The 20,500-nt window shown below is 38.8% G+C and overlaps 1 protein-coding gene across 1 annotated transcript in view; it reads right to left on the minus strand.

Moving 5' to 3' along the window:
* Positions 1 to 20,500, minus strand: part of TUB (TUB bipartite transcription factor) — a 55,688-nt gene that overhangs the window by 10,515 nt on the left and 24,673 nt on the right. Inside the window, 3 exon segments of the mRNA XM_030451438.1 lie at positions 583 to 654; positions 3,514 to 3,681; positions 11,748 to 11,885. Coding sequence (XP_030307298.1) covers positions 583 to 654; positions 3,514 to 3,681; positions 11,748 to 11,885 — 378 coding nt within the window.

Raw genomic sequence — 20,500 nt, forward strand, 5'->3', positions numbered from 1 at the left:
AACAAAACCTTAAAACTGAAATTGGAGTGGAGTGGACAACCTATCACAGCCATTTGGAAACCTTAACAATTAAAATATGAGCCCTTTCTCAGCACACTTTTAACTGTACCTTATGTGATCTGATGAAAAGCAGATTTTGGACTGAGAAGAAACATTCACATCAAGGAAATGTTCTCATGCATATTTATCTCATGTAAAAAACAGTATCAGCCTCATCCAAAGGAACTGCCTTACAGCACTTAAAAATTTGACTCTACAAGGATTCAAAACCTCAGACGTTTCAAAGGGAAGCACAACTTTGAACATCAAATAGGACTTAGCAGCAGAAAGCATCAATGGTGGGACATTTGCCAGGCCTAGTTTTTCAAGGAGCATCATGCAGATGAAGCCATCCTGTGCTCAGGTTCAAGCTCTAGGGTCTAACGAGAGGCTAACTATGCAGTATTTTTTCCTAGGAAAAAAACCCAAAACACTTGGTCCAGAACTTCCACTACTAGCAAGTCCAATGCAGGACAGATGAAATGCAAAGATTTCCAGAGCCAAGCAGCATGGGCATAATTAACTTTTTCCTTCTGTACTTACCAGGAGCATGATCCAAGGCGACAAGACTGGATTGGGAGGTGGAAGAGGACCAGGATGGATTTGCATGGGGATCTGGGAAAGGAAAAAATCCATGGGCTTGATTCTGCAAACCCTAAAGTGAGTGAGCAAGCCTAACTTGCCAGCAGGACTCTGCACAAGGCTAAGGGCTTACTGGATGGGGTCATAATGCTGCTGCCAGAATTCTCAATTATGGACATTGATCTTGCTGCACAATCAAATTACACTTCTATCTTCTCATATCTGCTGTTAGAAAAGCCTGAGTCACAAAGCTGAGGCTTCAGAAAACATAATCCATGCTGAATGGTTGTGCTGCAACAAGATAGTAACAGCAATAGTTCTCTTCAGTTCAAATTTTGGAATGGAATGAGAAAAAGACACCAAAAAAGGCATTTAAAAACTTTTAATGTTGTTGTTGCTCCAATAACTTCAATGCATATCCCTTTAAAATAGCTTTTTACACCAGATGCCCACTAGATAATGAAACAATGCCAGCTAAGTAAGAGTGAATGCATAAAAGCAAATGAGAAGTATCTGCAATGCTTGTCTTGCATTCAGCTGCACCATTAATGGTTTTGTTGTCCACTTCCTCAGTTCCCCTAATCTGGACATGCCCCATGCTGTTTGACAGCAGAAATGTTCCAGCAGGACCTGGTAATGCAAGGGAGGCCTAAGTTCACAGGTAAATAGATATTTTCAAAGCCTGCAAAACTCGCTCATTATTAATCATATACCCAGTAATCACAAACATTATTTCTTAATAATGATAGCTGTCCTTTAGACAACTATGCATGGGTAATAGAGACAGTCCATCTCCTCATCTGGCAGCTGTGAAATAAAGCCATACTTGCACACACACAGATATAATCAGTTTATTTCTCTCTCCATGCTTACTATTTCACCACCCTTATTTTTGTAGTAGAAATTCTATGCCAGCCTTAGAGAAGTCTGCACCTGTGGCTGGTGGGGAAGAATGCTCCAGTGAGGTCCAGTTTTGGTTTTGAAGCCAAGAATCAAAAGTATTCCTTCCCTGAATCTCAAAATAGTTGTCACTTCAGGTGGCAAAGAAGAACTGAGACCAAATTGCTCATTCCAAGTTTTTAGGGAGACACGTAGGAAATTGATAAATGGGAAGATTGTGTGCTAGTTATTCAGTGATAAAACTTCTGGAAGTCTGGCTCTGTTCTAGTGACTCATTTGCCAGAGAGAAACTCTGCATATCTTCTGAAATCAAAAGGACAAATATTTCCTGTGGGAATTATTTTAGTATGGCAATTTCCAACAGATGGAGAAATCAAATCAAACATTTGGCATTTTCTTGCAAGTGGCATACTCTTTTCACAGTTAGGTAGCCTACAACCTCTTGTCTTGTAACAGAAGTTGGCTCACTGGGGAAGCAGAGACATGTGCTGAGAGATGCTTCTCTCCATGAAATTAGTGTCAAAGAACAGAATGGGCACAAATCACAAATCTAATGGGACTCAGCCTTTCCCATTAGTCCGGTAAACACTTATCTCTGTGTTCTCCTCTTGTTCCTGTTCCATGCAAGAGAAGGACTGATGTGAGACAGCAGTTCACAATGTTTAAAAATGTAATTTCATCTATTTAAGAATATGATGAAACAAAGCAAAAAAAAAACCAAACCCAAACCCCAAACAAAAACAAAACAAAACCCCCACCAAATGAGAACAAAAATCCCACTGCTTCTATTAAAATTAAACCAAAAATTTAGGGGAATAAAAATATATCTAACCTGGAAAAAACATAAAAAATAGAAATGTTCCCCAGAGTCAAAATCTGAGTGCTCTGTCCTAATTTGGGAAGTCCACTGATAGTTTTTAAGTCAACCAGCTTTAGTAGGTAGCATGCCTGATGATTAAATATTCTGAGCCATGATTTAAGGCAACACAATCACCACACAGATCAGAACTCATTAGTCATGCCAACATCCCTCTGACTCCAATGCCCAGGAAATACCACACTTGGAGAAAATCTGTCCATTTCAGTTGAAGCTGCTCACATCTGCAGAGTAATGTCCCAGAAAAAATTAATCCTAGTGAGAACTGCCCTGCAGACAAGAGGCAGACGTTTAGGTATGAATAGTCTATTCTAGATGAGTCAAGTTTGCACTTACATTTTGCTCTTTCTGCACAAAGAGTTTATTCTTAAAGCATCAGAGCACTCTTGGCTTGAGCTATCTTTGCTTCAAAAGCTGTGTACTGAAGAACAACTGCAAAGCAAATGACTTCAGAAAAAGCTTTTGTGAGGATTTTAGGATTTTTTTTTCCTTCCTACATTTTTTTTCCTTCCTACAAAGTTAACTACAGTGCATGAAGGAAGAGCCAGATGCATGAATGTGTACATACACAATCTCCCAAATCATGTATGCCTCTGGAAAAAATAATTATTCCATAACATTGTGGACTATGCAAGGGGAATGCTTTAAAATGTACAGTGCTGTAAGTTTCACCTCTGCAAGCATGAGCACACATTGCGAAAACATGAACAATCTTTAACTGACAATCTGCAATTAATATTCTGGCTTGAATGTTGATGTTATTCCATATTCTTTTTTTTTTTTTTTTTTAACCCTCAAGTATGTGATTTCAAAGTTGTACAGTATAAAAATGTGAACAGATGGGTATAAGCATTAGCATCTTGGTACCTCAATAGAGGCACTGCACTGCAGATGGGAAAGCCACATCCCTGAGAGCCTGGAGAGCTCTTGTTCATTACCATGACAGAGAAATTTATTATCTTTTTGGAGATAATAGAAGAGAGCCTAACAGGCTCTGAGGAGAAGAAACACAGTAACAATCTCTGCTTAGGCTGTGGCTGGGAGTGAGAACAGGAAAAGGAGTCAGTGTTCATAAATCAATTGAGTAGAACATGAAGGCAGCCTTAGCTACTTACCTTTTTTCTGCATTGCTGTTCTAAGATCTTGTTTGCTTTGCTGTTGTTGGCCACTAGCCATTTTCTCTCCATCATCTTCCTCATGGCTAGGCTGTCCAACAGTAAGAATCTGCACTTGACTTCCTGTCTTCTGAACATCATCTTGAAAAGCAGCTGGGCCATCAATCCCTGTCAGACAATAGCAAAAACCTTCAGTGTCTTTGTGTCAAGGAGTTAATGAAGAGAGAGCTGGTCACTCACAGAAAGCATTTTTTCTAAGAATCAAAGATCAGAGGTTCCCATTCAAGACTTAAGACTAAACTGGCCTCCAAGGCAAACATCTTACACTTCCCACATACTACAGTAGAAAAATCTCAAAGATGTGATCAGGACTTCACTGGTGCTCCTCTCCTTCAAATACCTCCCCCTATCCACACACCAGAAACACCAAAAAAGTAAAGAGCAAAGAAATTCAGTGGGGAGAACTGACAAATAAGCAGATGTAGTTTTCATAAGGACATACAACAGTTCCAGTAACAGTTAAGACCAAGTCCCAGATTATGCCATATCCCATAATAAACAAGCCTGCTTTATGAAATGATGCTTCAAAGTTTCAGCAACCTGGAAAATTCACAGATAGACTTAGCAGTGAACACAACAGGAAAAGCAACAACCCTAAATATGCCTCATGAGTTAGAAAATTGATATAAAATTAAAACATCAGAGTGAAACTCTAAAGAAGATGATACATGTTCCCTGGAACCTCTATCCTCCCATTTGCTCGATCCACAGCTGGGCACAGTTCTGGGCAACCTACTCTGAGCAGGGCCCCAGACAGACCAGACAGTCCCCAGAGACACCTGCCAGCCTCAGACATGCTGTGACTCCGTGGCTTCTGGTGACAGCCAGAACGTATTTACCTCCTCATGGCTGAAAATTGCTTCTGGAGACAGGAAAAATGAAAACACAGGGCAGGGTGGGGGATGTTTCTATCACAACTTCATATTTTTTCCTTCAGGTCAGCAAATAAAAACACTGGATTGCAAATGTACTTCAGCTCTTACTTAAGACCTAGTACTGGTACATATTACTAAATTAGCTACATATAAATGCACTTCTGCACCAATAAAAATGGTAACATTACAATGTACTGACACAGTGTGAATACTGTTAATATTCTGAAAACTTTTTTAATAGGCAAGGAACATTGTGGAGAATTAGCAAGCATTACAAACAGCTAGTTCAGTAAAAGAATATGGTGCTTCTAACAACAAAAAAGAGCTGAATAAATCCTGTATGAAAGAGCTGTAGGGACTGGGATTTTTTCAGTGGGAGATCTGTAGCAGAAGTCTCCAAGAATACCACTTCAGCCTGCTTTGCAGCAGCTGTCAGCTTGCATTAAAAGACAACTGGATTGCACTCTTCACAGGCTTTACTGTGCTTTGCCACACTTTTGTCACTGCCACTGAGACAGGAAGGCAAAAGAGAAAGAGAGTGGTCCATACCCTCAGGAACAGGAACAGCACTGGTTGTGCAACTACCTAAGAAGATGCAGTCCAACACTGCAGAAGGATTAAATTCAGGGTTCAAGGTCACCAGGCATCCTTGAAGGATTCAGGAATCCCTGAAGGATTAAATTCAGGGTTCAAGGTCACCTACATCACCTTAATCTGGTGATTTCTGCACCAACACTGGGAATTCTGATTTACTTACAGTGAAACTAATCACAATAAATAAACAAGAATCCAGCCCTGAGGGACAAAATAAAGTCCATGGAAATGTTCCTCTCATCTTTATAGGATGACAACTCCAAGGAGAAGCTGTGTGTGATGTAGAATGAAAAGTACAGTTTCCTGTATTGCAGGTGTAACATGGCACTGAACTGAATAGCACTCTTCAGAAAAGTTCTCTCAGAATCAGCACTACAGCAAAGATGATCTAGAACAGACAGGTAGCTGCCAGCATTCACTGTGGTATTTTTAACAGCTTTAACCATGTTAACTGCCATCATTAAAGTGGCTGCCTAAAGTTAGATTCCAGCCTTAACTCTGAATTTCCAAAATGTTAAGCATCAGTGAATTTAACAAGATGCTCGTACCTCATACATGTCTACTGAGCCCCTTATTTTAAGCTTTGGATGATACAAACCTACTTTCGAGATCTTGTTTCAAAAGGAACACCTTAATTATTCTGCTTCAAAGAAGACATTGATCTGCAGCAAATGAAATGCTTTTGACAGCATCAGCCATTGCACTGTAGCTGATTTTTTTTTTTTTTTTTCTGATGCCTGCAGAACATCTGCACTCACATCCTGTGCTGGTGGGAACATCACATGTCCCCAGGCATCAGGACAGAGGCTGCACTGACAGGTCACACTTTCAGAGAAGAAAAATCCATTTCAGTATTCTGAAGGCTGCATCACTGGTAGAGTGTGTACTTAAGCATTATGAATCGTTCCACTGGTGACCCCATTTAAGGGAACAGAAGATGTAGCCAGACAGAAAGAAAAAAGACTCTCTGCTGCATTAGAATATTGTGGATGGTTGATGGCATATGCAGCATTAACTATTTAGTACTTGTGTCTGTGCAGACATCTTTGTAACTAAACATGCATGTGTAAAATGGTATTAAATGCAAGCATACACATAGGTATATTTTTTCCTGCATCACGTGCTATTTTTGTAAGTCAGAGTTCAAAAGGCAGCCTTATCATCACCTACCTAATGTCTGAAAACACTTCCAAACTTGGGTAATCATGATACTCAAGGTGGATCACTCTCTCTGTTCTCATTTTCTCTGTCTCACTGACTCTTTTCCACTTGCTTATTGGAAGGATGGCTCACGGTGCAATAAAACAAACCATTCATGTCTAGAAGTTTCCCAGAGCCAAAAAAGAAAGTCTTTATTCCTACGGTCAGTGTTTTCTACAGCTTTCCCCAAAAATCAGGAAGAAAAAAAAATAATGATAGAGATGTCCTTGAGTACCTGCTAGGAAGAAGAGGGCATTTTTGAGAGGCAACCATGAAGGAGGGCAGGGAGGACAGAGGAAGATGGAAACAGCCCCCCAAATACCAGTCCCTCCAGTAAAGGTCATCTGGTAAACTTTCTTGTGGCCATGTCTCAGATGAAACCCAGAGGTGCCAGAAATGAAAACAAAAAAATAGTGGAAAAAAATGGAACAGAAAATCTGTATTCACTGGCATTTCCATCCTATAAACTATTATTCTGTTAGCACCTAGAATCTCCTACACAATATTTATAAATAGACAGTATCCCACTCTTAAAAACTGGGACTCCAAACTACCACATAGAGTATTTTTATTACCTGCATTCATCTAAATTCTAAGAAATTCAAAATACTTCAGGTAGACATTCACTTAACTTTGATCTTAGGTAGAGGATTTTTTAGATAGGATAATTTTTTTCTTTTGCTTTAAATACACAAAATGTTAACTATCTCCCTCCCCCCCCCCCAAAAAAAAAATCACAAGATTGCAGTCTGGAATGAGAGAGAAAAAGCTATGCAATAAATACAAAATTTATAAAGATAAAAAAAGATTTGTAAATATAAATACAGAACTGCTACTGAAATCCTTGGGAAGAGAATAAAGTAGCAAAATTTTACTTAGTATTTATGACATTTGAGAAACAAATCTAAGGCTTCATGCATTTTATGGTATAATTTTATGCCTGTTTGAAACTTCAGCTTCTCTAGGATGGAACAACAACCCAACATCCATTCAGTCTCACTGGATTTAGTAATCACAATACAGTTTGAGAATACCAAGAGGAGACCTTGTTTTATTGGCCTAACCAAGCTAAAGAAAATTTCCTTATGGGAGGGACACCAGGCATACATCCCTCTATCCTACATCCAGTAGCTTTCTTCTGAAAAATTTCCAACCATTTTGATATGTCCTATAGATAGATATTAAAACGAATATAGGTGAGCCATCTCAGTTCTATTAGATAGAGTTACAAAAACATTTTCTGACAAACTAAGTACAGAGCACACGGGATGGAGGCTTTAGATCCTGATGTATTTACCTCCTCCTCAGCCCCACAGATCTAGAGGTTGTTTTGGTTGGAGTTCTTTTTTCCCCACAACAGCACTGGTAGAGCATTCCTAGACAACCCATCAGAAAAATTCTCAAAGCCAATAAATTCTCAAAGCTAATAACACTATAATCTTACAACAAGCAACATTTTCTGGCCTCAGTTATGTAAAATGAAGGCTCTCCAACACCTTCTGTATCTTTCCTCTACAAACATGCTAACAGCAAATGCAGACTTATTAGAAAATTCTATTTTAAATGGCTAGAATGAAATATCATAAAATTGCATCATCCAGAAACGTAAAACTCCATTGCCTTAATATATATATAGCCCTGTTGGGTGAAACTCTCCTCAAAAGAAAGAAAAAAAATCAGAATGTTTAAGGGAGGGTGCAGCAGAAAGCTTATTTTTGTCTATTTTGGGGGGACCAAATAACTTTAGGTATATTAGAGCTGTCAGTACTTTGGAAGCCATTTCCCCACACACACCTGTCCTCCCAGGGGCTGACCATCCACTGGTATGGCTTTAACCAACTGCAAAATGACCAAGGGATTCGTTTCTAGGGGAAGGGTGCAAATATTTAGGAAAAGGCCTCTGGAGATGATTTAGTTCCATTAAAAGAAGGAGTATTGCTAACACCAGATCAGGTCACTAAAAGCAAGTGCTTGAGAACCAAGCTCTGCACTCACTTTGATGAAATCTAGAAAACTCAGCAGGAACAGCACTTTCATAAATCTTTATCCCGAGGAGGCCAAAATGACTTCTTCACAATCAAGTTCATGTGTTGCCAAAGCACAGCCTGAAAAGTTTGCCAGATCTGGAAATAACAGGACTTTTCTTGGTGGAAACTCACTCACTGTTCCTCCTGCCCCTTCTCTGGAAGGCACAGAGAAGCCAAGATAAATCTGTTCTCCATGGACTTCCCTCCCCCTGCCAGAAAGGAATGGTTCCAGTGAGCAATCAGACATCTTACCCAACAAATGGTGCTGCTTCCTTAGCCAGTTGCTTGTTACATACAAAAATGGGACAGGATGCACAAATCCAAACAGACAGACAGGCGTGAAAGAGATAAAAGAAACATGGAAGAAGCAAAGCAAATCAAAACATGAAATAGCCATCCTGGCAGAGAAAGACAGCACCGTGTGTCAGAGCAGCTCCTCTGCTTTCTGAGGCTCAGAAAGACAGCAGGGAATACCCAACATGTTAGAAACATAAGAGAGAAATGGTTGTGAAGGTATTGTTCATTCAGACACTTTTAACACATCCAGATCCTCAGTCTCAGGGAATAAATTCTTCATTTACAATGCCTGGGGCAGTGAGGGAACCAGGGCAGTTCAGAGCTTTTTCCTAGAATGTACTTACATGCTGTAAGTGCAAAAATGCTAGGAAAAAAATAAAAGCAAAAGCAACGTCAACCAAGAAAAAAAAAAAATCCCAGAACAAATTAAACCAAACATTTCACAGAATGATTCCTTAATTTTCATATCAGATTTCACTTTCAATTAGCTCCTGGCTTAGCATGGTTTTCTCAATGGTTTTTTTTTTTTGAAGGTTCCATTTTATATTCCTAATTCGATTTACCCCATTCATAAACGTAGCCAAAAAGCACTTTATCAGGTGCATTTACTAATTTCTTCCCAAACCTAAAAGAACTAATGCTAACACCAGATCAGGTTACTAAAAGCAAATGCTTTTAGTCCAAGGGAAAAAAAGACAACAAACAAAACCCCACACATCACTATGTACGTGAAATACTTTCAGGAATCTCATTTTTTAAAGAACTGTCAAGGTATTTGGTATCTAAAGTACTTTGATCTTAAATGTGATAATAAAGTGCACGTTGTATTTTTCATCAGTCCCTGCTACAACAGTTTCCACTTGCTTCCATTATTTTTCTGCTGAACCATCTAGCAATACTGAGCACCAGGTTCACCAGTATCCTTCATCACCCCTTACTAGTGTCACAAATCAAGCCAGAATTTGATGCACTATTTCCACAGGAAGGACAACCATTTTACATATTCATTTGTTACAGTTTGGGTTGGTTTGGTTTTGTTTGTTTGTTTTTCCTATAGTGAATATCATGTCAAACAATGAAATGAGAGACCAAAGCTTTCAGAAATACCAGTTTAGTGAGATAAGATACTACAAAATCTCAGGAATTTACTCTTTTTACAGGCTCTATCCCACAAAAAATTATGGCGGTTTTTGTTGTGGTTTTTTTTTTTTTTTAGATAGGCACAGTGTATATAGCATAGCATCAATAAGAATTAATTACTAGTCATAATCCCAGATTTAGAAAAAAATTGCTAACTACCACATTTCCCATCATATAATTTCAAAATGGACTGACCCCTAACTTGAGAGGAGCAATCAGCTCTACAGGAGTGATCAGCTCCATTCTTTTCTTGCTTTATGTCAGTGGAACCTCATTGAACCTGGTATTTCTCTCATGTTTCTCTTTAGCACATTGGTCAGATCATGGCTTCATCATTTTTTGAGCCACTTAAAAAAGCATTACACATCTAAACCCAGAGGAAAATTACTGCACTACAGCTTCAAAGCAATTCAGATATAATTCAATGACTGGGGATGTGTATACACAATGTAATACAATGCAGATACTTCAAACCAAACCTGTAACTGACTGGTACAATTATTTTAAGTTCTGAACACAATGCAGACATAGGCACCCCCTAAAGGCAAAACAGGCATTATATGAGATGAAACACAGCCTCAAGGCGAGGCAGAAAAGAAACCATGATTTAAGTATTACTCCAGACAATGCTCAGTTACAACCTATGTTTTCTTTCAAACTAGTAAAAGAATTTTTACTCTTCACCAAGATGAACTTCAAAACATAACTTGGCACCTGTATGCTGCACTGCCATTACTTTTTATGGTAAATCCAGAAACAGTAGCTTTCTGTTCACTTATTTTGCTAACAATTTTTACATTCAGTTAATTTCACCACTGACTTTCACTTACTATTTTGCCTGAGTATTGACACACACCTTTTTTTCAGATATATGACCAGAGTCTTCACCTCAGGGCCAGACTCAAAAGCCTATCTAGCCCAGGGCTTCCTATGAAGCCAGAGGGATTACAGACAGAGGAGCTGTAGCTTCAGATCTCACCAATGAAGTTGCAAAGAATTCTGGTAAGTTAGGCTCATGTCCTGCAAAATTTCTGTAGACAAGCCCCAATACTCTGACCTCAGTAATTACCCTTATTAGTCATTGTTCTTTAAATAAACTGTGTCAATGTTTTCTTACTTAAGCAATACCAGAGAAACTGCTGGACACAGAGAGGAAGGGAACACAGACCAGCCCAGGCAGGATAGTGTTACAGTGGCCTTATCCAAGAACAACAAATTATTGGAAAGGTATTTATTACTTTCATTACTCATTCATTGTCAAAGAAAAAGAAACTGTATGTTCTGGTACAAAAACCTTGTTCTCTGTGTGTGCAAATATATATATATATATATATATATCAAATTTACATACCTCTGAAGTAGCTCACTTCTTCCATCTATTCTTTATGGCTCAAATAGTGAAGCTAATAAATGGCAACAACATTTCTACTTACCCTTTTGCCATTACCAATCATGGGGTTTTTTGTCTACCTAATCTTACCCAAAATCATTGCTGAATTTTTTTTCATAAAAACACCACCCAGGCACCAACCAGGTGGAATACAGTAACACTGAAGTAACAACTTGAAGAGCCCCTCCAAGGATGTTAGCTCATTTTTCTTGAACAGATTTTCAAAATGCCCACTTAATTTCTCATTTGCATAATTTAAAACTCAGCAAGAGTCTGGAAAGAAATGACTGCAATTTAAGGTTGTTTCTCCAAATTACATTGCATGCAGATAGTCTAAAAAACAACACTGGTGTAAGATGGTTCTCATGTTTTTTAACTCTGCAGGAGAACACCATCATCCTTCCATTAGCACTTTTTCCTCTGCAATTTGAACAAACACACTCCTTCAGAAAAGACTCAGTTTACAAATTTTAGCCCTCCTTCCCTCCCAGGTCACACATGCTGATAAGACCAAATCAACCCCATTGTCCAACCTCATAAAAATGTCAAGAGATTACTTTTAGGCAGTTTTCAGAAATCCAAAGAAATTAAAAAAGAGCAAAGTATTTTGCAGTCAATTCAACAAGTGCCATTCAGCTGCATGCAGCTAACCTTTGTGTTTCCCTTTTTTCTCCTTTCTGGTGCTGCCAGGCTGACAGCTTGCAGCTCCTGCCTTGGTTTTTTTAGTTGGTTTCGAAGCCTGGGCATCCACTACCACCTTTACATCTTCCTGTTCCGCCTCCTGCACTGCTTGAGAGATTCAGGGTACCCCACCAAAAAGAAAAACAGAGAGAGGAGAGAGAGAGAGAGAGAGAGAGAAACAGAGAGAGAGAGAAGAGAGAATGAATTGAGAAATCTGTGAGGGCATAAAGGAGTAAGCAGACACGGCGGAGTTTATTCTGTATTTCAGATAATTCATGCAGAGAGTCAAAGAAATGAGAATTTGCAAAGCTTCAGTAAACACCTGAAAGCATTAGGTAAGCTGTGATATATTTCCTAACTTCTTTCCTCTTTCCAATAAAAACTTTCCTGACTTTCAGACCAAAAGTGACATCAGAATATTCATGTGCTGCTGAGCTATTTTAGGATCCTCTTTTCCTCATAGTAAAGCTCCACCAAACTGATTGTCAACAGTGGCAGCATGAAGGCAGAAAAAAATTATTTAGACTTTTTAGACACCACGTGTAAAGCTGCATCCTAGCCCTGAAAACAAGGAATAATCAGCAAGTTATTTTCAAAACACATCTTGCACAATTGTTTATAACAGAGTATGGTGAGTAGGATGGCCATGCAATTTATGGTGAAACTTTACCCACATTGAAATTAAAAACTCCTCCTACTAGCATACACAAGGTAATTGATTTCTTAGAAGTCTCAGCATAATATTCATGGCATAAACTGCATGTCAGCATAATTCATGCAATGTTAGTTGTTTTCAAAGTAAAAGGAGGCTTTATCATTTTCTAAAAGCATGACACACTTTGAGGTCAATATTTGAATTTGTGAAAGCAAACACAAAATAACTCTTTGTTCTGGCCAGGCCAAGCCTTAAAGGGAAAAAATACTGAGCTTACAAAGGCATAAAAGCAACTACCCTTGTAAGATACATGAAGAAATTATCAAAATTCACACCCCAAACAAAACAAGTTGCAGGTGAGCACTATGAGATTTTGGTGCCAGCTGTTGGTCACTTTAATTGCTGAGCCCCACCACCTCCTGGTGCTTCCTGTGGCTTATATCTCAGCACAGGAACACCCTGGCACTTGGGATCTCTCACCATCCCTTTCTTTTTCCCCAAAATTAAAGTGCTTTCTTTAAAAGAATAAAAGCCTACTAAGGAGCCTTACTGAAAAGAACTGGTAGCCCCTAAAATTACTTTAAAAGATCCTAACCAACTTAATAACACCCAGAAGACCAAAGGATTTTCAGTGACATGCCAGTAGTCTCTCTTTGGAGGGGGAAATTTTCCCTAGGTCTGTGAGGCAGCTTTCTCATTCACCAGATCCTTCGTGTAAATCAAAAGCAACACAAACACCATGCAGATGCTCAGAGGAGTAAGATGAAAAGATTTAGCCATGTCTGTGCATGTTACAAGCCCACAGGTACCCTCCCCAGCACAGCAATCAGTTATGAATATTATTATATTCACAATACATTGAGAATCTAAGGAGCTCAATCAACACTTGCTCCTCTCATTACAAAAAGGAAGAGTTCACATTTTATAGAGAATATACATTAAATTAGTATATTATTATTAGGGGTGACTAAAAGCCCATAGAAACAGATTGTTATTGCCCACCTCCTCTTCCTCTTCCTGTCTTTATCACACACTATCACAAGATTGCAGTATAAAGGAGCACTGGAAAGCAATAAGACATAACCAAAGGACTAAAGTGCATAGGACTCCAAGGAAAATGGCACATAAAATCAGTACCTGTGTCCTATTTCCACGAGTATGGCAGCCTCAGACTAAGTAAGGAATCAAACAGTCCCAACTCCACATTCTTTAATTAGGTGTGATTTGCTAACCCAGCAATCTGTCCTATATTCATAGCTCAGTCTCTTTTTTAAAAGCTACAGTGTGTTCTTTCCATTGTTTTAAAAATGATACTCCATATTATAATTAAATTCAATACTTTTCAAATGACCTATATTAAACAACCAGACAGTTCTCCAGATCCTTTTATATATGGCCAATATTCATTCAGTCAGCTGAATCTTCATTTACTTGGTCCAAAGCAACAATTAATCAGCAAAAGATGAAACACTGTGACACTGTTAATTGAAAAATTAAAGACACATCTTCACTACCTTGTCAGCTATCCTCTGATCTAACAAGTAAAAGCCTGAAGCTGAATTACTTTTATCTCACAACTCTCAGCAAGTACAGTGATGAAGCTGCAAGGACAGCAGAGGAAATATTTTCATTGCCTCACTCTATAAAGGCAGAGAACAAGATTTTAGCCCAGGAGGCATTTTGAGTGTGTGCTATCACTGCTTTCTGGGGCAAAAGGGACTTTCAGACATCAGTGATGAAGGCTGCAAAGTAAGATTTAAATGTGCAGATACTGCAGCTGGCTTCACAACAGGAATTGGCACAGAATTTCCTGTTTCTAAAGGATGCTTTTCAGAGAGTTAACACTACATTTAAAGCACTACCTCTAAAATAAATCCAAACCCAAAATCCTATCTCCACCCCAAAACCCCACCATCTTATTCGTAGTTGTTGATTATTCAGCAAATAGCAGACCTCAGCTCAGGCTCCTCTGCTCACTAATGTTTTCTCTTGTGGCCACAGAGAGCAGAGAAATTACACAGTTTTGCTACTGACTGTACAAATGCAGTTTGGGACAGCACAGTGTTCCAGGGGACTTGACTACCTACAGGCAGCTAAAGCCCAGGGCACACAGAGTTCTTCCCCAACAGATTTAGATGTGGAGCAAAGTGAAAAACAAAATACATTCTCTTCACAGTGCTTTCTCCTGCCCTGGAGAGTTCCAAGAACAACCATTTCTAATACCTTCTATATTACTATGCAGCATGTAGAGCTTTCAACTTCCTGAACCAGCACACCTTCCAGTCTGCCTGTGTGGAGAGGAAGGGATAATTGAGCAATTTGTACAAGCAATGGTTATCCTCAAACATGCAGTCAGGGGATCAAGTGTTCTCCCCTCTGCCCTCTATTACAGGATCAGTAAGGAACATTCTGACAAGAATTTCCCTTCTTGGTAGGATGGGAGCCTCAAGAAAACTCTCACCTGCTTTCTCCACAGATTTTAGATATTCTCAAACTGATTTACAGTTCCCCACAAGAAAGCCTGAATAAGGAAAAGGAACGAACTGGACTCCCTAGACAACATTCACTGATATGGCAACTTGATTTTGCCCTAAGTTGGATTTTAAAGAGTTAAAACCAATAATGATACCACAGGACACACACATTAATAACCTTAATGCAGGTTCAAAGGGATGCAGTTTCAAAGACTGTCACTCAAAAATGCCTTAATTTCAATACCAAAAGGCATTTAGGCAACTTTGAAAATCCCTATTGATAGTTATATTAACCAATAGGAGATTACACCCCAAATTATTAAAATCTTCATCTAAAACCACCCCAGAGATTTTCCTTCATTAATTTCTACTACAATTATTTCTTTGTACTAGATTTTGCATTTAAACAAGACAAAATGGAGACACGTGTTGTAAGACAGAATTCTAAAGAGCAAATAATGCTGGACTCTCAGATCTGGTGTTTCATTCTTACTTGGATTCATAAATTGTATGAAACAGTTCTGAGATAAATGGCAAGATTTCTAATGAAACAATTATATGATTTTAATTTTAGTGTTTTTCATTCATGCTCATCAAATCAAGAACTGACTACTAACCTCAATACAATATTATAAAAAATACTTTTGCAGAGACAGAAAACAACAGAGGTTCCAGTGTTAATTCAGGACCAAGGAACAACCACAAATATTCTATCAGCATAGTATAAGGTGACTGTAGCAGGACTTGCATCACAGCAGAGAAGGACATTGTCCTGGCTTTGCCTTGCATTACCAATGCTCAAACTGCTTAGAGTGCTGATTTTTTTTTTTCTATTTGCATGACCATTTTGCTTTATATGAGTACTTGCACACTCTTATGATCCTAGAAGAAGAGAAAAAAACAAAAAAATCCATGAATCATAACTTAGCAATCCTCATCACATGAAAATGCCATATGCTAAAAAAAAAGCAGTTTTGATCAGTACATTATGCGAAGAATTAAGTGAGTGAAAAGAAAAATCACTTTTTTTTTTTTTTTAACTGGATACATTAAAAATTTCTGTAGTCTGTAAGGAAAACTCCTTAAGTAGAAAGAGGCTGAACCAGATGATGAGGTATGTGATGCAAATCATCACCCCAGCTGTATAAAGCCAATATAGGGAAACCTAAAAATATCAACAAAAAAACTATGCCAGGATGGTTGAGGACAGTAAGAAATTACATCATTATTTTGTGTATCAGGACCCTGAGGGCACAAGTAGCCTTTAAATGCCTTGGCAAACCTCCCTGGGGGCTTCTACCTGCACACTGCCCCTGGCCTCTATCTCAGCCCAGGCCATGCCCAGATGTGGTGCTGCCCAGGGTGCCTCCTGGGAGGAGCCTGGCACTGGCCCCATCTCCTCACAAGCAATGGTAAGCAATTGTCTCTGAACTTCCTTCTCAAATCTTGCCATACCAAGAACCACAAAAAGGCCTCTAAACCACGTGTTAATGCTCTCTGGCCATTGCTGCTGGGTTACCTTGTTTATTTTGGAAATGTACTGGCACAGTAAGGGCTGCTAATAAATCAAAAAGTTGCTTTAAAGGATGAAGGTGAAGAGACTGTGGCTGAAAGGGAGGCTTCAGAATATATGCTTATTGGAAGTTAAGTATTTTGCCCACATGATACTTGGAGTGCTGCCTGAACTCTCAGTATTAATAGTCTTGTGCACAGAACATTCCTTGCTATCTTCAAAAAATTAAACTGATACTTCCACATTTCAAGGTCAGCAGAAAGCAGTGCTGGTAAGACAAGGTTTTGATGAGCATGCAAATATATATTTTTTTTAAATGAGTGTTTAACTGGTGTCATCTTACGAAGCTGACAGCTTGATAGCCATCAGAAAACTCTCTCATCATTCATGGTAAGGGAGCAGAATGACACATCAAATTTAACAATCCAGAGCTATGACTTGTCATCAGGAGTCTGTTCAACACACCACAGAGCCATTACATCTCACTGTGCTGCCAAATGTCAAAGAAAGAAAGAAAGAAAGAAATTTTGCAGTTTTGCACATGGTTGATCTAAATCTCTAAATTGGAAGTTGCCATGAAAAATACTCTGGGAGTATCTAATTGAAAACATTTTTAATTTCAAGTCTGTAAAAAAAAAAAAAAAAAGCCACAGCTGCAATGAAGTATGGTAATATTAATGAAAGCATATCTGGCACTCATTCAAATCGCTGCCTTCCACAGTGCTGTGAAAAGAAAAATAGCTCCCCAATGGAAATGAACCATTTTCACAGAAGTAAAATTATTCTCTGTAAAAATGGGCTTTCATCATTTGCATTTAATGTAATTAAATAATGTAATAAAATCACTGCAGTAACTAGTGTCGTTCTGCATGCTACGTGGCTCCAGAAATGCTCAATTTGCAATCCAGATTAAAAAGAACTGTACTCAGAGCAGAATTTTGCAATGTCATATCAGGCTAAAATGTTTGTTCAGGTTTTCAACAAACTTCACAAAGTAATTGGTGTCAAGATACATGAAAACAACCTGTAAATGTGACTGGGGGTCTTTGCAGAATGGCAAGCAGAATTTAATAAAAACTTTTAACAAAGAAGTAGTAGTATGTCCTTATGTAGGACACTGAAACAAAACTAAAAGAATGTAAGAAAGAGAAGACAGAGCAATTTGTAAGTGGTCTCTCCTACAAAGAAGGATTAAATTTATTCCAGGGAATACATGATTTGTTGTCTTTTATATGCAATTAATCTTAATATAAATACAAAATGTTATTGATGCTTATTTTTCTATTTATAATTATGACATAGCAAAGAAGTTGCATTTGGTACTGCAAGAGAGAGAGCCATTATTTGTAACAGTAACTACTGGAGCCAGGCATGAAGGAATTAATGAAAAGATGCCTATTGCTTGAAAAGGCAGCCAGACTTCAGGGTCTAACCTACAAATGCCATCCCAAAACCATATATTACTTCCACAAAACTACTTCTGCTACTGTGCCTGTGCTCCTAGACATACAGATCATAGAACAGGAGGTTCTGGTCCCATGAAATCTATCTCAATAGTCATTTTCAAGTAACAAAAGAAATTTCCTGCATGCTTGGTTCTACCTGATGTACAGATGGGTGACCTGATCTGCAGTTACCCCTGGCTACTGTGTGACCTCAAACTGACCACTAATGGAGCAGAGTGCCAAGGATTCATTCTGCCTTGGGCTGGCCTGTTCCCCCTCACTAATGGCAGCTGCTGCAGATAGCTTAAACACTTGTGGTGTTATTATTCAATTTATGCCAGCAACCAAAATATTTTCTAAAGGTATACTACATACAAGTAATTTACAAGCTACAGGATCTGAAAAAATTCACCTCTGAGTGAAACATGGGCAAGAACTAAGGAAAAAAGCCATCTGGAGATGTGTGGATGGTGAATTCTGTGGAGCCCCTTACACTGTGGAAGGGCACCCACCTCCATCAAAGTCTCAAGGCATCCGGAAGAATTGCTAGTAACACTTGGCAGGGAACAATGATACCATTTCATCCTACCAACATATCACCTTGCTGCTTTAAAGACACCTAGGAAAAAAGTATGGTGATCCTGGCAATCCATCTCTTTATTCCATAGAGACAGGCTTTCAGCAGAGCCATTTCATTATTCATTAAAATAACAAAAAAGAATCTCAGAAGATCCCTGCACTTGCTCATCTTCATGCTAAACTGAACTAGGACCAGCATCTTCAACCCTGATCAACACAAGTGTAGGAAAGCCACATCTGTATTATCCCCTTTGGGAGCTGGCCCAGATGAACTGTCACACACCCTTTATTAATATCCCTCCATCCTACTGCATCTTAAATTTACCTGCAGTTCCCTTTAGCTCCAAGCTAGATAAAGCAAGATACACCTGCAGCCACAGGACTTGTAGCAATCATGCTGCAATCCCCTGCAGAGGTTTCAAAGCAGCCAAGGGCTCCTTTATGTGGAAAAAATTATGATCAGCTTAACTAGTGAAATACACTGTTCCAGTGTATCCACCTACAAACAGATCACCAGGCTGATGTTCTATTCCAGAACAAAAGCATCTTTGACTTTTACTCCACACTCTGATAATTATTCTGGAATGAAATGAGTTTTTATTCCAGAGCAGAGTTGCCCATCAGGGAACCATTGCAGCACAGATAACTGCATCAGAATAAGCTATAGCAGTGCATGAAAGAACATTTCCCAGTGCAGAAAGCCTAACACCTAAGAATTGCTGAGATGCTGTCTTTGACCTACTTTGCTCAAAGTACCATAGAGATATCTCCTCACAGGCATCCAATTATTTGTTGAAATCAACAAGCACTTTTATGCAACACAGAATTAGTACATGGGAAAAAAAGAGAGTGGAGGAGAATGGTAGGTGGAAAGAAGTGTTCTTTGAGTAGCATTTGCAGTACAGGAATTGATTTCACAAACATGCTCATCCAGGCAATGTAGTTCATTCAGCAGCACATCAAGTTCCATCAAAGAGTCATTCTTAACTTAAAATCAGCATGCCCATAACAGAAACAAATGAACGGAAAAGAGCAGAATAGTTCTTTAGAAACAGCCCAGCTGTCTCATGCATCCGACCCTCCCACATACAAATGTTTTCATTGACAGGGAAAACAGTGCCAACCCTGATGTTGAATCCCTTAGTTAAAAATGGCCATCAAAACCTATCTACATAACATGCAAACAGTGGTCACTAAGTATATTCCCAGAGAAGACCACATCAAAAAAAGGACACTTCTAGAGTTCTTACGGTATTTTCAAATGCAATGTCCCTAACAAAGGATTTTATATGGCTATAAAACCCTCTACAAGGTAATTAAATTCTCCTAAACTGGCTTTTGCTAACTGCAAAGTTTATTACAATGACAGCTGTCCCCAGGGATTAAAAAACTCTGGGCTGAATATGAGAAACATTGCTTTTTTTTTTGCTTCTCCGAAACCTTGTGAAATCCTGAAGGGGTCTGAGAGAAGAATTTAGGACAAACTGATGTAGGGATACCAGCTGGTTTGGTTTTGTCTTTTTTCCCAGAGGTAAAGCCACAAAGGCATCTTAGATTTCAGGTCTTAGATGCTAAACCTTAAGTACTGTGCCACCTAGGAGCATTCCTGAGCTGAAAGCAGCAATCTGCATTCCCACTGTCAGTAGATTTCACCTCCTTTCTTCTACTCTTTTTTCACTGTACCAACTCTGTGTAGCACACACCCATCAATAGTCAGGGAAAGAAGCCTTTTTCTACTGAGGCTTATGAATCCCTTGTGAATCAAATTTGACTTAACATTCTGCAAGAGAATAAAATATGAAAATTACTGTTCTCTATAACTCTTGGAGGTGTTATCAATCTGGAATAAGATCCACAGGAGACACAATATTGAACAGGGGTTACCCAAGCTCCTGTCTTCAAAATTCTGAGAAAATGTATGCACCTGCCCTCACCAGGGCCAGTGAGCACTGGCCACATGAGAACAGAACTAAGTAACGACTGATTTCCTTGAGATTTACTTCTGATTATGAAATTCTTTGATGCACAAAAGAAGCATTAACTTTTTTATCCCTATG

Source organism: Calypte anna, chromosome 5 (assembly GCF_003957555.1).
Source record: "Calypte anna isolate BGI_N300 chromosome 5, bCalAnn1_v1.p, whole genome shotgun sequence".
Taxonomy (NCBI): domain Eukaryota; kingdom Metazoa; phylum Chordata; class Aves; order Apodiformes; family Trochilidae; genus Calypte; species Calypte anna.